Consider the following 17,021-nt stretch of genomic DNA (forward strand, 5'->3'; position numbering starts at 1 on the left):
ATTACATGCTTCCTAACTAATCAGTGGATGCCTAATTATGTGCAATATTTTTTGAGCAGTATTTTTTTTTAAAGTTAAATGTCCTTCCTCATTCCTGAGTCTGCCACACATTGGCTGAGTGAATCACTTCACTTCTCTGAACTTTGGTTTCCTAGGACAGGATAATAATATCAATGTGGTAACATGGGATAATAAAATGATATCAACCCTTATAAATATCTCATGAATATTGGCTCCCACTCTCCTTTCATGACAGAAAACAAATATCTTCTTTTTAGGGTGACAAAAATACTTCCACACCTCCCATGACTTTGGAACTGGTGATCTCTTTGTGCACAGCATCCCTTAGCTTTACCTCTTTGCTTCTAAGCCCACATTTTTTCCAGCCCTTCATTCTTTTATTGTTTATATACTTTTTCTTTTTTCTTTTTTGAGTTGCAGCATTCTGGCTTTTTAAAAAAAGCATTCTAAGATTTCAGTATTTGGTTAATAGTGTTGAAACATTTATGGAAGTATCTAGTTGTCCTTATTCAGAGATTCCTAAGTCAAGAATAAATTTGAGGCAGTTGCCAACTGAAAGTGCTACATGACTTCTGTCTTCTGCTCTTTCCATTCCCAGTGGCCCCACCAAGACCATTATGCTGACGCTCACTCCCTGCTCTCTCTTACCTTTTCACCATATCCCTGATTTATGGTCTTTTATTTTCTGGGAAAGTCCTACATTTCTCAGTGACCCATGTCAGAATGACTCCTCACATCCAGAATACATAGGCTCATGCTTGGGGGCCAAGTGGTGGTGCTCCTGGTTGAGCGCATGTTACAGTGCGCAAGGACCCAAGTTCGAGCCCCCACCTGCAGGGAGAAAACTTCTTTAGTAAAGCAGTGTTGCAGGTCTCTCTCTCCCTCTCCCTCTCCCTCTCCCTCTCCCTCTCCCTCTCCCTCTCCCTCTCCCTCTCCCTCTCCCTCCCCCTCTTTCTCTCCCCCTTCACTCTAGATTTCTGGCTGTCTCTATCCAATAAAGATATTTATTTTTCTAAATCATAGGTTCATACTGAAGGATGATAATAGTAATGAGTGATGTCAACAACAAATCATTCTTTCTCCCACCACCAGAGTTCTGAATCCCCACTCCCTCCATTGTAAACTATAGCTGTTCTTCAAGGTGGCAGATAAGTGTTAACTATTATTTCTACAACTATCTGTCTATATCTGTCTATATTTGCCCATTTTTCTTCGGCCCCATCTTTTCTTTTTTCCAAGTCACACATTCACCTAGTACTACGTCCAAATGCCCCTTCCTTTTTTTTTTTTTTTTTTTTCTCTCTAGGTATTGACAGAGATGTAGTTCAGAGCCCTCTAGTCATCTTCCCCCATCACTTCTCCCCACTGGGAGTATGGATCAATATTCTTTTGGGGGTTCAGAAGGTGAACGTTCTGGCTTCTGTAATTGCTTCTTCACTGGACATGGACATTCAACAACAAATTATTGACCACCTGCATGTCAAAAGATTTACCGCATAGAAAGAACTTTCCAATTTTCTCTAGAGTTTTATTTTATTTCCTATCAGTGTATGATAGATAACATTATATAGATTTTAGGTGTTTAATCATTAAAATGAGTATATGTTGTTCCCTTTGTCCAGATCTGTACCCCCATCCCATCCATGTTCTTTAATACTTGAATTCATTTAGAATTCATTTAGAATATTCACAATAGCCCTAAGTAGGGAAATGAAATACTATACCACTAGATAAGTTACTTGTCCAAGATTACAAAACCACTGAGTAGGTCACAAATCCAGAGGCAGTGATTTCACCTCCTGGAGCTTATACTTGATAGGACTGGCCCATAGGCACCTTGATCCATCTGCAACTCAAAAAGATGACAAGGATTTTATTTCCGTAACTGAAATGACTTTTGTACTCTTTCATGGACTCCCTTGCCCAAGCTGTAGAATGTTTGAGAAGGTGATCTTGTCACAGGAAAAAACCTTCCAAGACAAGACCATCAGAAAAGCAAATCCACTCCTTTCTTTCCTGGCTAAAACTAGAGCCAGAGGAGTAAAGGAATAAGTTTTAGCCCTCAAGAAACCAAAAGGAAAAGGGGGTATGGGTATGGGAGGAAAGCAGTGATTACTAATATACCTAATATGACCACAGGACTATTTGCAATGCAGGTCTTAATTATGCCCTGTTCCATGTCCCCTCATCCTCTTGATTCCTTAAATTCCATAACAACCCCAGAGAAATCTTTCTGGTTTTGCTTGGAAAGCAGCACTATGTTTTTATGCCTGTGTACTCTAACAGGCCTGTCAAATTTTGAATCTAAATATAAACTGACAGAAATCAGCTACTAACAAATTAAGTTAAATTAACAAAATAGATGCCTGTAATACAAAGAGAACATTTCCCCCCCAAGGACTCTTTTCTCCCTAGATGTCAGGGTAGACAGAGAAACTCAAGCCAACCTCAGTCTCAATATCCACAATAGGCCCTTTCCTTTTCCTTATCCTGATTCCTCAAGAGCCATGCATGGGAACCCCCTCCAGAACTATTGTGCCCCATTTCAGGAGCCTTCAGAATCTCCTGCCTCTTGATCAGATTGGAAAAAAAAAATGAGAAGCCCATTTCAAACCCTGACTCAACCTTCTAATCACTGTGTACCACCTTGAGCTAAATAGTTTACTTTAATGAATAGGAGTATATACAATATGTGACATATTCAGACTTTGGCATATTGTGAATTTTATTCTAAGACAGTACTTCAAACTACGTGCACAACTGCAAATATTTAGCTTTTTTTCTGACTTGTAGAGTAAAAGAATGCACAAACACTGCATCTTGAGCTTTCACATTACTATTTTATGTTCATGTCCATGTGTTCATCATCACTCTTCTCCCTTCTCTCCATCAAGTTCATAGGATTTTTTTTTTTTTTTTGCCTTCAGACTTGATATTATTATGGTCCATTTGTAGAATGAATGCCTGGAGAAACAGATGTAATTGCAAAATTTAACCACTACCTAGAAAAAAATCAGGTAGATAGTTCAAGCCCAGCTCAGGCTCAGTGAACCTTAAAAACAAATTGGTTCATGCCCTCATAGCACTAATACCTTTTAGGGACTAATGCACCCACAAAAGCTAGCTCTCACTTAAAAATAGATAGTTCAGTCCCAGGGTGTGCACCCTTTGCTTAAGAGCATGCAGGTATGCTTGCTATGCAGGGGAACGATTTAAATCTAATAAATTGGGAGAAATTGACTAATAAATAGTGTGCATCCTTCTCACAACCTTCTTTTCCCTCACATTTAATTCTCCATGCATAGTGTCCAACACTACCAATGGTAAGTTTGGGAAAACACCAAAAGATGGTCTGGAAGTTCCTTCTGCACTTCATGGGGAGAGAGCATAATGGTTATGCAAAAATCTTCCCTGCCTGAGGCTCTGAAGTCCCAGTTCAATCCCTGGCACCACCATAAATTCGAGCTGTCTTTATGGGCCTCACTCCTTCTCTCCCCCTGCCCATCCTTTCTTCGCTCCTTTGCTCTCTCCTATTCTCATCAAAAATAAATACATTAGGGTGCCAGGTGGAAGTGCACCGGGTTAAGTGCACATAGTGTGAAGCAAAACGATCTGCACAATGATCCTGGTTCAAGCCCCCACCTCCTCACCTACAGGGGGGTTGCTTCACAAGCAGTGAAGCAGTTCTGTGGGTATCTTTCTCTCCCTCTCTCTGTCTTCCCTTCCCCTCTCAATTTCTCTCTTTCCTATCCAACAACAACAGCAGTAATAGCAGCAACAACAATAATGGAAAAAATGGCCTCCAGGAACAGTGGATTCATAGTGCAGGGACCAAGCCTTAGTGATAACCCTGGAGGCAAGGAAAAAATACATACATACACAGTTTAATGGTGACTATTCAGTCACTACCAGGCCACCCCATCACCTGGGACCCTAGGTGATCATTAGGGAGTCCTGGGATTCCCACACAGACATGATGGGCCGAGACCTCTAACAGATCCCTCTCTCCATGGTCACTGGTTATCTCCATCAGGAACAACATAATGGACCCCTTTGTGGGCCCCTACAGGACTTGCACTCAATGTGGATCAACAATGGTAGGGACTCTTCCATTCTCCGAAGGGAAATTGGGCAATATGCTCTACCACTCGAAGAAGATGAATCCTGATATTAGTGCAGCCTGGAATGTTCCTAGCCATGACCACAGAATGTGAGCTCAGACTTATAGGGATGCAGAAGTTATATAGGTTCCTGTGCTGAACATGAGCCCCAGATCAAATCAATGGGGTTTACAGTTAACAATATTTATACACTTTTCCCATATTTGGGAGCTACTCTTCCCTAATCCAATTTTCTGATCCTTTTTGCGACTATGTTACCATCTCCCCAGACAATACCTTGGGTCCACCTACATGTTAGCTGTCAGATTAAGGCAAAAACTAGTAAAGCCATGGGCTCCTTGGAATATACCTAAAATGAACCTACTAGCTTTTTCCAAAATGGAGACCCCAAATCTTCATCTGCAATATTCTTGCCTTTAGGTTCATGATTAATCAACAATTTTTTATGCTTTCTGTGTTAACTCTTTATCAGCCACCAGGTTCCAGATGCGACCATGATGTCAACCTGACTTCCCTGGGCAAACGACCCCACCAATGTGTCCTGAAATCCTGCCTCCCCAGAGCCCTGCCCCATTAGGGAAAGAGAGAGACAGACTGGGCATATGGACCTGACCTGCCAGTGCCTGACCTTCTACCTTCTGCACCTTATAATGACCCTGGGTCCATACTCCCAGAGGGGATAAAGAATAGGAAAGCTTTCAAGGAGGGGATGGGATAAAGGAGTAGTGGTGGTGGGAATTGTTTCCCTCTTAGCCTATGGTGTTGTCAATATCACCATTTGATAAATAAAAAAATAAAGGACTAAGTGGTGGTACCAGGTGGTAGAGCACACGTATCATAGTGCTTAAAGACCAGAGTTCAAGAACCCACTTCCAACCTGTAGAAGGAAAGTTTACAAGTGGTGAAGCAATGCTACAAGTGACTCTCTTTTATCTCCCTCCCTATTTCTTCACTTTAAATTACTCTGTCTCTATCTAAAAAAATGAATAAATAAATTTTTAAATATATAAAAGTAAATATTTTTTAATACTCCCTCTTCTAGGTAGGAAAACATACAACTAGGTTTTTAAAAGTTCATAAACTGAATATAAGAAGATAAAAACTTTTCCAGTTCTGGTTTCTTTTTTTTTTCTTTTAATTTAATTTTATTTATTTATTCCCTTTTGTTGCCCTTGTTATTTTATTGTTGTTATTGATGTCATTATTGTTGGATAGGATAGAGAGAAATAGAAAGATAAGGGGAAGAGAAATATAGACACCTGCAGACCTGCTTCAATGCCTATGAAGTGACTCCCCTGTAGGTGGGGACCCGGGGGCTCGAAGCGGGATCCTTACGCCGGTCCTTGCACTTTGCGCTGCCTGTGCTTAACTTGCTGCACTACCGCCCGACTCCCCCAGTTCTGGTTTCTTAGAGCAAAACCAAAGCCTTCCTGTTCCAAATATTCAAAAACCTTTTCTTTAAGGAAGAGAGTTGGTTCCAATCTTGGGGAGAAACCTCTCCTAGTAGACTTGGAAACTGAGAAAATTTCAATCCCCACCATGGGTAAAAACATTAATTTTCCTTCACCTCTTGGGAGAGAAAGACTCTAGCTGAAATAAGGGACTATGTTGCTTGGGGGCACCATAGCTACAATTACTTCAAATTCACATGACCGATTTACTAGTCCCACACAGACCCACTCAGGACCTGAATGGCCTAGGAACTTGGTTTTACAGATGCCCAACACAGGGAAATGAGAAATTGTAGCTGTGTCTACTGTACTGTAACCCAGTAAGCCCCCAATAAGAGGATTTAAAAAAAATGTCCTTCGACTATTTAGCATAATAACCTCCAGTCCATTCATTTTGTCCCAAACAATAAGTGTGGTAAAACTGAATCATGATCTGCTAAATTCAGTCATCCTGAGAAGTCAGTTCCATTGAAATTTGATTCTGTCTGCATTTATCATTCTTGGAAACTGTTACAGAGGTATAAATGTTCCTGGGGCATCATAAAAATTCAATTTTTGGGACCAGGCATTGGTGCACCTGGTTGAGCATGCACACTGCAGTGTGTAAAGACCTGTTCAATCCCCTGATCCCCCACCTGCAGGGGGTAAGCTTCATGATCAGTAAGGCAGTACTGCAGGTCTCGGTCTCTCTCTCTCTCTCTCTCTCTCTCTCTCTCTCTTCCCCATCCCTCTCAATTTCTCTCTGTCTCTATCCAAAATAAATAAAATTATTTTTTAAATATTTTAAAATAAGGATTTCATTAACAAAACCATAGAGTAAGAGGGTACAACTCCACACAATTCCCACCACCCAATCTCCATATCCCATCCCCTTCCCTGATAGCTTTCCCATTCTCTATCACTCTGGGAGCATAGACCCAGGGTCGTTGTGGGTTGCAGAAGGTGGAAGGTCTGACTTCTGTAATTGCTTCCCCGCTGAACATGGATGTTGACTGGTTGGTCCATACTCCCAGTCTGCTTCTCTCTTTCTCTAGTAAGGTGGGTCTCTGGGGAAGCAGAGCTCCAGGACACATTGGTGGGGTCTTCAGTCCAGGGAAGCCTGGCCGGCATCCTGATGGCATCTGGAACCTGGTGGCTGAAAAGAGTTAACATACAAAGCCAAACAAATTGTTGAGCAATCATGGACCCAAAGGTGGGAATAGTGGAGAGGAAGTGTTGGGGGAGTACTCACTGCAAACTCTAGTGTGCTTCTGCTTTCAGGTATATATTTTGCGCTTGTTTATAGATATGTGTGAACATATGCTCTCTCTCACAGAACCTGGACTATATCTAGGTTTTGGGACTTTGTTAGAAAGTGAACCACCTGGAATGGAATTAGAGAATACTATGAAAGGAAAGGTCTCACCCGAGTAATGAAGCTGAAGAGTTGTCATTCCACACCTGAAGTCTCTGGACACAGTTTGAGCTGAAGCATGTTGAGGTGGCAATCGTTGTATTGACTAGGTTGCGATCAGCAGATGCAATATTATTTGATATGGATTGGGAGAGTCATGCGGGAAAGTGGGCCCTATCCAAAGGTTTCAGGACTGGAGGAAATATAGGCTCTATAGTGGAGATGTGAGGTTCCTGCTGTCTTAGAGTTCAAAAAGACAATGGATAGTTAATGTTATCATCACATTATTTGGTAATTGGGTTAACTTTGAAAAGTCCTTTTGTTAGGGTTTGCTGTATAGTACCCAGTATCTTATATAGCAGTGCCACTGGTTGCTTCTGATCTACTTGGTCTAGGCTTTTGAGAGTGTCCGCATATCAAATACACAGCCTATATATTAAAAAGGCTCAGTCTGTGTTTTAAAAAACTTCGAGATATACAATTAATTTCCCCCCTCATATTAATTAACTAGTGATTTATATGACTGCACTTTACCAGGAGTGTACATAAACACCATTCCCACCACTAAAAGACTGTCCCATCCCACCCACCCCCACCCATTCCCACCGGCCCAGGAAGCCACATGTCCACCCTCCCCTCACCACAGGGTTTTTTCTTTGGTGCCCTACTTTCAATTTAAATAAAAAATAAATTTAAAAAATTTAGATGGAAAAGAAAAAAGAGTAAATAAAACAAAATTGGGAAATAATTACAATATAATTCTTTCAGATATACTTAGCATGGCTTTCTCATCAATATTTGATTCCTTGTTTCCTCTTTGCCACCTCTAATACTTTACATGCCTGTCTTTGTATCTAGAATCTCCAACTTTCTACCATCCAAACAAACTCTACTCCTCTGTAACTTTTTCTTTTTCCTTAAGATTCCTTCTCCAAATCCAGCTGCACCACCTACACTAACTAATTTCCTCTTACCCTTGATGTATGTATTTCAAGTCTTCAGAGTGCAAATGCTGTCTACTCCAACTGGTAGCATTTAAGTAAATATCAGACTGCACAAGCAATTAAAACAGTATATTGAATTACTACTAGGAACACCCCAAAGTAGCAAGACAGCTTAGGCTCCTGAGTGTTATTTTTGACTGGCTTATTCCTACTGTTAAAACAGGGTCCTAACTATCCCCTGAGGTTTCTTCCTGCTTTAGCAATATAAAAATGCCAAAAAGGAGTCAACTGACCTGACAAGGTCTACATTTCTTTTCTGTTGCTCCAGGATTCTCCTACAGCCAGATGATTCCTTACAGATCCTGGCACCAGTGGAAGCTGATGTGGGTTTCTACACTTGTAATGCCACAAATGCCTTGGGATATGACTCTGTCTCCATTGCCGTCACATTAGCAGGTAACATTAAAACCTTGTCCAGTTCAATTCAGAAGACACTTAGTGAGTGAATGACTACAGTATGCCAAGGGACACAGAGATATATGAAACCCATTAATCATTTTGTCTATAATCATAGTTAACTGTAGGTGAGTTATAATATGAGGTAGAATGAAATGAATACTACAGATGATAAAGTGTGCAGATCTATTTCATCAGTTCTGGGAGGGTAGAATTTTGAAAAGCAGAGCTGGGGATAATATTGCAGGCCAAAAAAAACATAACAAAGGAGATGTGTACAAGTACGTAGTATTTGTGGGGCCACAAATCATGATCTAAGATAATGCAGTGCTCTTTGGAAATCCTGGGATTACTTCTTGTTCTACCTGCTGCAGAGACCGGTGGGAATTCTGTGTTCATGATTTGGATCAGGTGTATTCTCACTGGTTCTATTTCAACCTCCTACTCTAATGCACATGCCAACACTTTGCCTTTATTCACAGAAGTTAGGGATTCCATACATAGCTACCTAAGGAAAAAATGCAGCCAGAGTACACTGTCTCCCAAAGTTGTGGTCTTATAATAATACAATTTTAATGTGGTGCTGAAGATTGAACCCAGGGTTTTTCACACATTACCACAGAGACATCCTCTTGACAAAACTTTATTATTTTAGAATAAGAGATAAACAGTGAAAAGAAAGAGGGAGAAAGAGAAAGCATTGCTCCACCATCTGTGGAATTCTCCTTACTGCTTCCCATGTAGGGGCAGAGACAGAACCCAGAGCTATATGCCTGTAGGGTGGGTGCTTTACTGACAAGCCACTTCTCCAGCCCTCTTTTTCAAAATCTTTTTGTGCGTCATCAAGATAACTCACCTGGAAGTAGGTCTGCTTTGCCATGCAAGCAACCGAAGTTCAAGTCCAGCTCTACTGCCCCAGTGGTGTGGGCGGAGCTTTGTTGCTATAATGTCTTTTTTTCTCCCACTGTATGTCTGTCTGCCTCTGTCTCTCTATATGAAAAAGTCGACCCTGAGCAGTGAAATCACAGTTACTGAAGAAAAAAAAATTCCTAAATATGGTAAATCCTAGTCTTTGAAAGAATCCTTAGTCCTTAGACACCAGCTGAATGAATATCATACCTGAGGCCAGGCTACCCAAGGTAACAAAATCAATTAGTAGTGGAGTAAAGAAGAGAAATGAGGTTTTCTAGCTCCCAGCTCATTCTTCACTTCCATACTAATCCTACCAAAATTAAGTTCTACATCTTTGCACTGAGCCATGCAGTCTTTGTGGTGGTATATTACTTTTTTTTTTCCAGTTACTACTCCCATCAGATGATTCAGTAGATGCTGCAAAAGCCAGCATCACCCAACACTGACCTCATCAGTCCATGCCTGGATTATGTTGTCACACTATTCTCTAGTCACACATGCTACTCCCTTGCATATCTGTTTAGCAACAGTATTCCTGCCCCTGTGACCTAAGGCTGATCTGGGAAGGGACCTTTAGTAGGAGGGCTTTTTAAGGAGATGAAAGTAAGGCAAGCTGAGGGAACCTAGGGTGGATTAAAGGTAGATTTTATTAAAGCTTTTATGTATGTATATGTGAGGGGTGGGGGGAGAGGAGAGAGACAGAGGGAGAGAGAATAGAACATTTGCTTTTCTCCTAATATATTCCAGTCACAATCTTTATTTCCCTCTTTATACAGAACCCAGATGCTCAACACAAATCTTGTTAAGTCTCCTTTGCCTTCTGCCCTCCACCCTGCCTTAGCAAGGACATAGTAACATCCTTCTGATTGTGAACAAATAGTGCCCTTTCCAGAATTAACTCTTATTTATGTTTATCCAGATACAGCTTGACTCTGACACAGACTAAATATACTTTCTTCACCTAAATTTAATATGTAATAGAAACCTGTCTGGAATTAAGCAAGGCAGTTACAACATCAGACCTGTCTTATGCTCTTTGAAGAGGAGCTGTTGGAGGCTGCCAACAGGTTCAAAGCCAGGGAAGAGAGAGAGCAGCCAGAGAGGCACTGGGGAAGGGGGAGGAAAGGGGCTGACCGATGAAGTATGATCACAGACACCACACCCAAGGCTTAGAGAGCTGCAACCCTGTGCTTCAATGTTGGCTACACTTGAGTCTGCTGGCAAGTCTGTCAAATAAGTCTGTCACTCAGATAGTCAAAACTCAATATATGTTACCTTAAGAATGTATTTATGCCTTTACCTATAATTGTCATCTTCACCAGTGCCCTGTCGACACTGGTATCAAGTGGCTCACCAACTACAGTTCTGAGCACACCTTCTACACGTTTTATTGACCTATAGATAAGTAAGACCTGAGTTTTGTGTTCCATAATGCTTACTGAGTACCAGAAATAATATGTGTATATAGGACTACTTAGAATCAAGATATAGCCATAATCTCCATCAAATGAGTACAACAATGTCCTACATAGAGGTATATGAACATGAACTTAATTTTATAGGGGTTTTGGGTAGAATTGAAAGGATGCCAGGGGTGTGGACAGTCGGGGGACTGGCCAGTAGCACAGTGAGTTAAGTGCACATGGCACAAAGCGCAAGGACTGGCATAAGTATCATGGTTGGAGCCCCCAGCTCCTCACCTGTAGGGGGGTCACTTCATAAGCAGTGAAGCAGGTATGCAGGTGTTTATCTTTCTCTCTCCCTTCCTGTCTTCCCCTCTTCTCTTAGTTTCTCTCTGTCCTACCCAACAACAACAACAGTGGCAACAATAGCAATAATGACAACAACAAGGCAACAAAATGAGGAAAATGACCTCCAGGAGCAGTGGATTTGTAGTGCAGGCAGGCACCGAGCCCTAGAGATAATCCTGAAGGCAAAAAAAAGAAAAAAAAAAAAAAGGATGCCAGTGATCTCTGAATCTAATTACCAAGTATACTGCTTACCAACTATGTGATCTTGAACAAATTGTCTAGCCCCAGAGTCTTCATTCTCATTTGCTAAAGTGAAATTAATATTTAACTTTATTGATTGCAACATAACCAAAATTAAATGGAAAATCACTTAACCCAATGCCAGAGTTCGCATCAGTAATTTGTTTTCTTTCTCTGTCTCTTCTAACGTGAAATATACCCTTAAAAAAAAGTAGTTCTGAAATATGTAAAACATCAGCCCAGCTCTGCTTCTATGTATTTTCTTGAGTTTTCACCCTAAAATTTTTCAGGTTTAGACTTAAGAGCTAATTCAGCTCACTTGCAACCAAATCCTCATGATAAATCTGAGTGCTTCTGTTCTTTTAAAGACATTGCAGGGTTTATACTCTAACTTCATCAGGACTGACCAAAAAGAAGAAAAAAAAAAATTCAGCCTCACTATAGATATCCCTATGGTTTTGTAAGAAAGGTGTGGACTTTGTATTCCCAGAGCAGCTGGGTTAACCAGATGCAGGGAAATATGCTCATAGTAATTCCTGAGAATAGGCAAAGCCTAGAAGTTAAAACTGCTAGCTCTGGAGCCTAGCATCATGGCATGGATTTGAATACTGGCTCTATCATTTTCTAGATATACAACCTTGAATAATGTCTTTATACTTTTTACTTAGTTTCTTCATTAATGAAATGGAGGTAATAGTACTTACTGACTCAGAGAGCTTTTGTGGAGGTCAAGTACATTCATATACAGTGTACTTTAGTAAGCAGAGAGGTAGCTCACTGGGTAAGGTGTATGCTTTGCCATACATCTGACCTACATTTGAGCCCTAACATCATATGAGAGTGCCATGGCATTGAGAGGAGTTCCAGTGCAGTGACTGGTGTCTCTCCTCTATCACTGAGTAAAAAAGTTGGCTCTGAAGCAGTGAAATTGTGCATGTGTAAGGCTCTGAATTTTTCAAGAAAAAAAAGTTTATTATGGGATTTAAAATATATATATATTGAGGTAATGTTAGTTTACAAAGCCGTATCTTTTATGGGTCCAGTTTCATGCCTCTTCATGATGTGTTTCAGCACACTTTCCAGCAAAGTCTGTTTGACTCTCTATACCCTTAAAACCTCTTCACTTCTTCCTACCCCATTTTGGTACCTCAGTTGTACAGAGTTTAAGAGTTTTCTTTTTGTTTGACTTTGTCAGATCTCTTTATTTCCTTACTTCCCACATATGAGTGACATCATCCAGTATTTGCCCTTCTTCTTAAGTATATTGCTTAGTATGATCCCTTCCTGTTCGATCCTTGTTCTAGCAAATGTCAAAATTCCATCTATCCTCATAGCTGAGTATTATTCCATTATCTATACAACAATTTATTTTTTTAATTAGTGATTTAATAATGATCGACAAGATTGTGGGATATTTGGGGTACAGTCCCATACAATTCCTACTGCCAGAGATCTGTATCCCATCCCCTCCCCCATTGGAAGATTTCCTATTCTTTATCCCTCTAGGACTAAAGATCTTTATGGGTTGCTAAAGGTGGAAGGTCTGGCTTCTGTAATTGCTTCTCCACTGGACGTGGGTGTTGATAAGTCAATCCATACCCCAGTCTGTTTCTGTCTTTCCCTGGTGGGATAGGGCTCTGGGGAAGAGGGGGTTTCAGGAAACATTGGTGAGGTCATCTGCCCAGGGAAGTTTGGTTGTCATCATGGTAGCATCTGCAAGTTGGTAGCTGAAAAGCATTAAGATATAAGACAGAACAAACTGTTTAAAAATCAGGAACCTATAGATAAGACTAGAGCAGATGGGATTTGGGGTCTTGATGTTGGAAATATTAACAACTTCTTAATCTACCCATACATTATTGGGCACTTAGACTATTTCAATATCTTGATTATTATAAATAATGCTGCAGTGAACATGAGTGTGTAAAATATCTATCATTAGGACTGGCATACAGCAGATAGCATTTGCTACCTACTATTGTTATTGCTGTTTTTATATGGAACTTCAGAAAAGAAAAGCCAAGTTATTTTTACAGTAGAGATGTTTCCCTTTGAAAGACCAAAATGCTCACAGACCTTTTCTGGAACTTCTCTCTTCTCTGTGTCTTTATGTCAGAACTGAGGAAATTGAATTAGTCATCTGAAAGGTTTGTGGAGTGCCTGGATTCTGAGCAAGGAAGGGGCATGGGATGAGGGATTATTTTCATAGGCCATAGGAAGACACGCCTGATGGCTTCTTCCAGGCTCACAGCTAGACCTCTCCTACTGAGTTGCCCCACCCTCTTGATTGCCTGTTTCATCACTTCTGCCTCTCAGAATCATTTTATGCCTCTTGCTATTTTCTACACAAATTGTCTTCAAATGTGTGTGCAACATTTGGTTTTAGACATATTAAGACCATCCTTGCTCTACCCACTGTAAACCTACAAAATAATGTCTTGAGTGGCATTTCCTTCTCTCCAAACTTATTATGTGTTGATTTTATTGTTTAAAGCTAGGACACTTGAGAGTATGCTTCAAGTGTTATCTCAGCATGGAGATGACCAGTCTGCTTTCCTGACTCAGCATTGAAGTAGACCCCAATAGCATAAAATCCCTTTTTATTGAAAATTGACTGTAATTTTCAATTAGCCCTGTTTTACTGCTCAAGGTATAGAGAAAAAGAGCATATAGTAGAAGAGACTATAGAAGAGGTAAGGAAGCACATAAGAATGTGACACACAGGAGTAGGGCTGTAGCGCAGCGGGTAAGCGCAGGTGGCGCAAAGCACAAGAACTGGCATAAGGATCCCGGTTCGAACCCCGGCTCCCCACCTGCAGGGGAGTCGCTTCACAGGCGGTGAAGCAGGTCTGCAGGTGTCTATCTTTCTCTCCTCCTCTCTGTCTTCCCCTCCTCTCTCCATTTCTCTCTGTCCTATCCAACAACGACAACAACAATAATAACTACAACAATAAAACAACAAGGGCAACAAAAGGGAATAAATAAATAAAATAAATATTAAAAAAAAAGAATGTGACACACCTAACATTTTGCAGCACTGATTACTTGATGTCTGAGTATATATGGCTACATAAAGAACAATTTCCTTTGGTCCCAAAGATTGGATAGCTCTCCTCACTGGTTAAATTCAGCTCTCAGCCAACTTACTCAGAAAACTTCAAAATCTGAGTGGCATGGGCAGGGCTCTGAGGGAAAGCAGTAGTTTCCTGGTAAATTGTTTCAGTCTGGTTGAGTGGGGTTTAGCACTACTTACCAATGCAGATGAAGCCTGTCCAGGTGTAGACCATTGATGAGGTCATAGCCATAAGGGAAATGTTTTTGGTTGTCATTGATTTTGTAAGATCACAAAAGAGATACTGTAAGGCCTGTCTGACATCATCAATGGAAAATGAGGAGAAGATGAGGGCTGAGGGATGAGCATGTCTTTCATTGAGAGGAGAAAACACAGATGAGCTCATCTGAAGTTCTCTTAGGAAGAAAGAGACAGAAAATATTTCTTCTTTCCTGGCATGTTTTTCTGCTTTTTTATGAGTTGAATAACTGACACATATTGTGTCTAATAAAGAGATCACAGAAATCTCACTGGGAAAATAAAATAAAAAGCAGTTGTTTGTTTTGAAATGTTTCTCTTTCTACCCCATCATGATTTAGTAGCTGTAATAAAAGACAAAACAGTTTGTATGCTTTTCATAATGAAAGTCAGTGCAAGCAAATTGGCATTTCTGGATTTCTTTATCCAGCAGTTTTTTGCTTGTTTGTTTTTTAATCACTTGAAGAGTTGTGCTTCATGGAAAGCTAGACTCAGGGAGAGCTTTGTCACCAGCAATGAAGACTAACAGAGGAAAGCTTGCTCAGGTGTACAGATTAGAAGGAAAGATAGAAAAGTTTGTACTGTATTCCTAATAATGTTCTGAACAACAGGGTAATGGCCACCAATTCAAGGACATGGCATAAAAGACTAGTACATCTGATAGAATACTGAGTTATTACAATAAATACACAGAACTGTAGAGATGATAGTTAACCCATGTCTGCAACCTTAGGAGAACCATGGTGGACTGCAATGGAGGGATCAGGGATTCAGAACTCTAGTGGTGGGAATGGTGTGGAATTGTGGAATTGTACCCCTGTTGACATGTAATTTTGTAAATTATTAAAAAATACAATAAATACACAGCAAATATGTATGTGTAGTATACCCGTTAAAAGCCTCTAGTTTTTACGGGGCTTCAAGGCTGAGTATATAGTAGGAGAATCTATTGTACTCTGATGGCCAGTTGATTAAAAGAAATAAACAGGAAGGTTCAAGTGATCCAAACTAGCCCATGTCAGATCCTGAGAATGTCTTACACACGCACATTACAAGTACACATATTACATCTTCGATATTGTCTTCTCATATTTACATCTCACTCCTCAGATACAGCCAGAGTTACTAAAAGCATAGTGACAACTTATATTTATTTAGGCAATGTTCATTTATAAGACTTATATTTTAGGCATGTAATTTTACAACTGTTCAAAATATGTGTTACCATTATAACACTTAACACCAAAATGCCAACATCCTTCTGCCACAGATTCAACCCCTATTCCTCGGTTAACTGAGGACTGAGGACTGGTGATGAGAAAGAGTGTAGGGTAAGCATAGTTGACAGAAGGTCAGATGCTGGTGCATGAGTGGGAATGAAAGAGAGCTTACAGGATAGACAACATAATAGGAAACAGTTCAATATTCTTGAGCTATAAAATGTAAAAGGCATTTGAAAATAAGAAGAATCATTCAATTAAACGTTACTCCTATCTGTACCAAAGCAACTCTTACTGAAATTAATCAGGTATCCAGAGTGTGAAAAGATCCTAGCCAGCAAAGGATGGCAACTGGGCATTAATGCTCATTATCCATCATTACTAATTTCTTGATATTTATAAGAACCTTTATAAATTCACACTGATTGTATCCCTTAACTTTTTTTTTTTAGCCATAGTTGGCACTATACTAGCTTCTGGCATATAACATAATAATATATTTGTACACATTACAGAATAATCAGTATAGTAAGTTAATATTCATCACCATATAGTTACACTATTTTTTCTTGTGATGGAAAATTAATATATGTACTTTTAGCAGCTTTCAAATGTGAAATATACTGTTATTAAATATAACTCAGAAGGTGTTCAATTCTTCACTTGGGAATTCTGAGTTTTCAGTTTTAACTCTAGTGGTCCTTGTGAGGAACCTGTGATAATTTTAGTGTAAGAAGAGGCTAACATTTTTTCAGGCATTGCTTTGTTATGCACCATTATTACATAACATTAAGAACTAATATAATCTGTATTAAACAGTTTGCTTAGCTTTAGGTATTTAAAGTTTGTGAAATCTGTCTACATACTGATAATAGTTTGAGATAGATCCATCGTGTTTGTGTTATTTTTTTTTCTAATTATTCAGAAGCCCTCACAGTTCTTTCAAATAGAAGTAGTTTGAGCTCCTTCTCACTGGCAAATTAGTTTCTGCTCTTCTTTCTCCTTCCTTCTTTTCTCTAAACTTTACTTTTCTGTGTCTTCACTTAATCAGAGGTTCTCTAGACTTCATTGTTACAGTTTCTCCTTGCGATAGTAGAGCAGCGTTGATGATAGCCAACATTTATTCAAACCTTACACCATGCTAAAGCTTCTACCGAACAGCTTCATGTACATTAATGCACTTTTTCTTCTTAACAACCACA

At 39.9% G+C, this 17,021-nt stretch overlaps 1 protein-coding gene across 4 annotated transcripts in view; it reads left to right on the forward strand.

The window, feature by feature from the left end:
• Positions 1–17,021, forward strand: part of ADAMTSL1 (ADAMTS like 1) — a 1,221,418-nt gene that overhangs the window by 1,089,496 nt on the left and 114,901 nt on the right. For all 4 annotated transcript variants that reach the window (XM_060199610.1, XM_060199611.1, XM_007535759.3 and 1 more), the window contains one exon: positions 8,259–8,386. In XM_060199610.1, the coding sequence (XP_060055593.1) occupies positions 8,259–8,386 (128 nt within the window). The remainder of the gene's footprint in view (positions 1–8,258; positions 8,387–17,021) is intronic.

This window comes from Erinaceus europaeus, chromosome 10 (assembly GCF_950295315.1).
Source record: "Erinaceus europaeus chromosome 10, mEriEur2.1, whole genome shotgun sequence".
In the NCBI taxonomy this organism is placed as follows: domain Eukaryota; kingdom Metazoa; phylum Chordata; class Mammalia; order Eulipotyphla; family Erinaceidae; genus Erinaceus; species Erinaceus europaeus.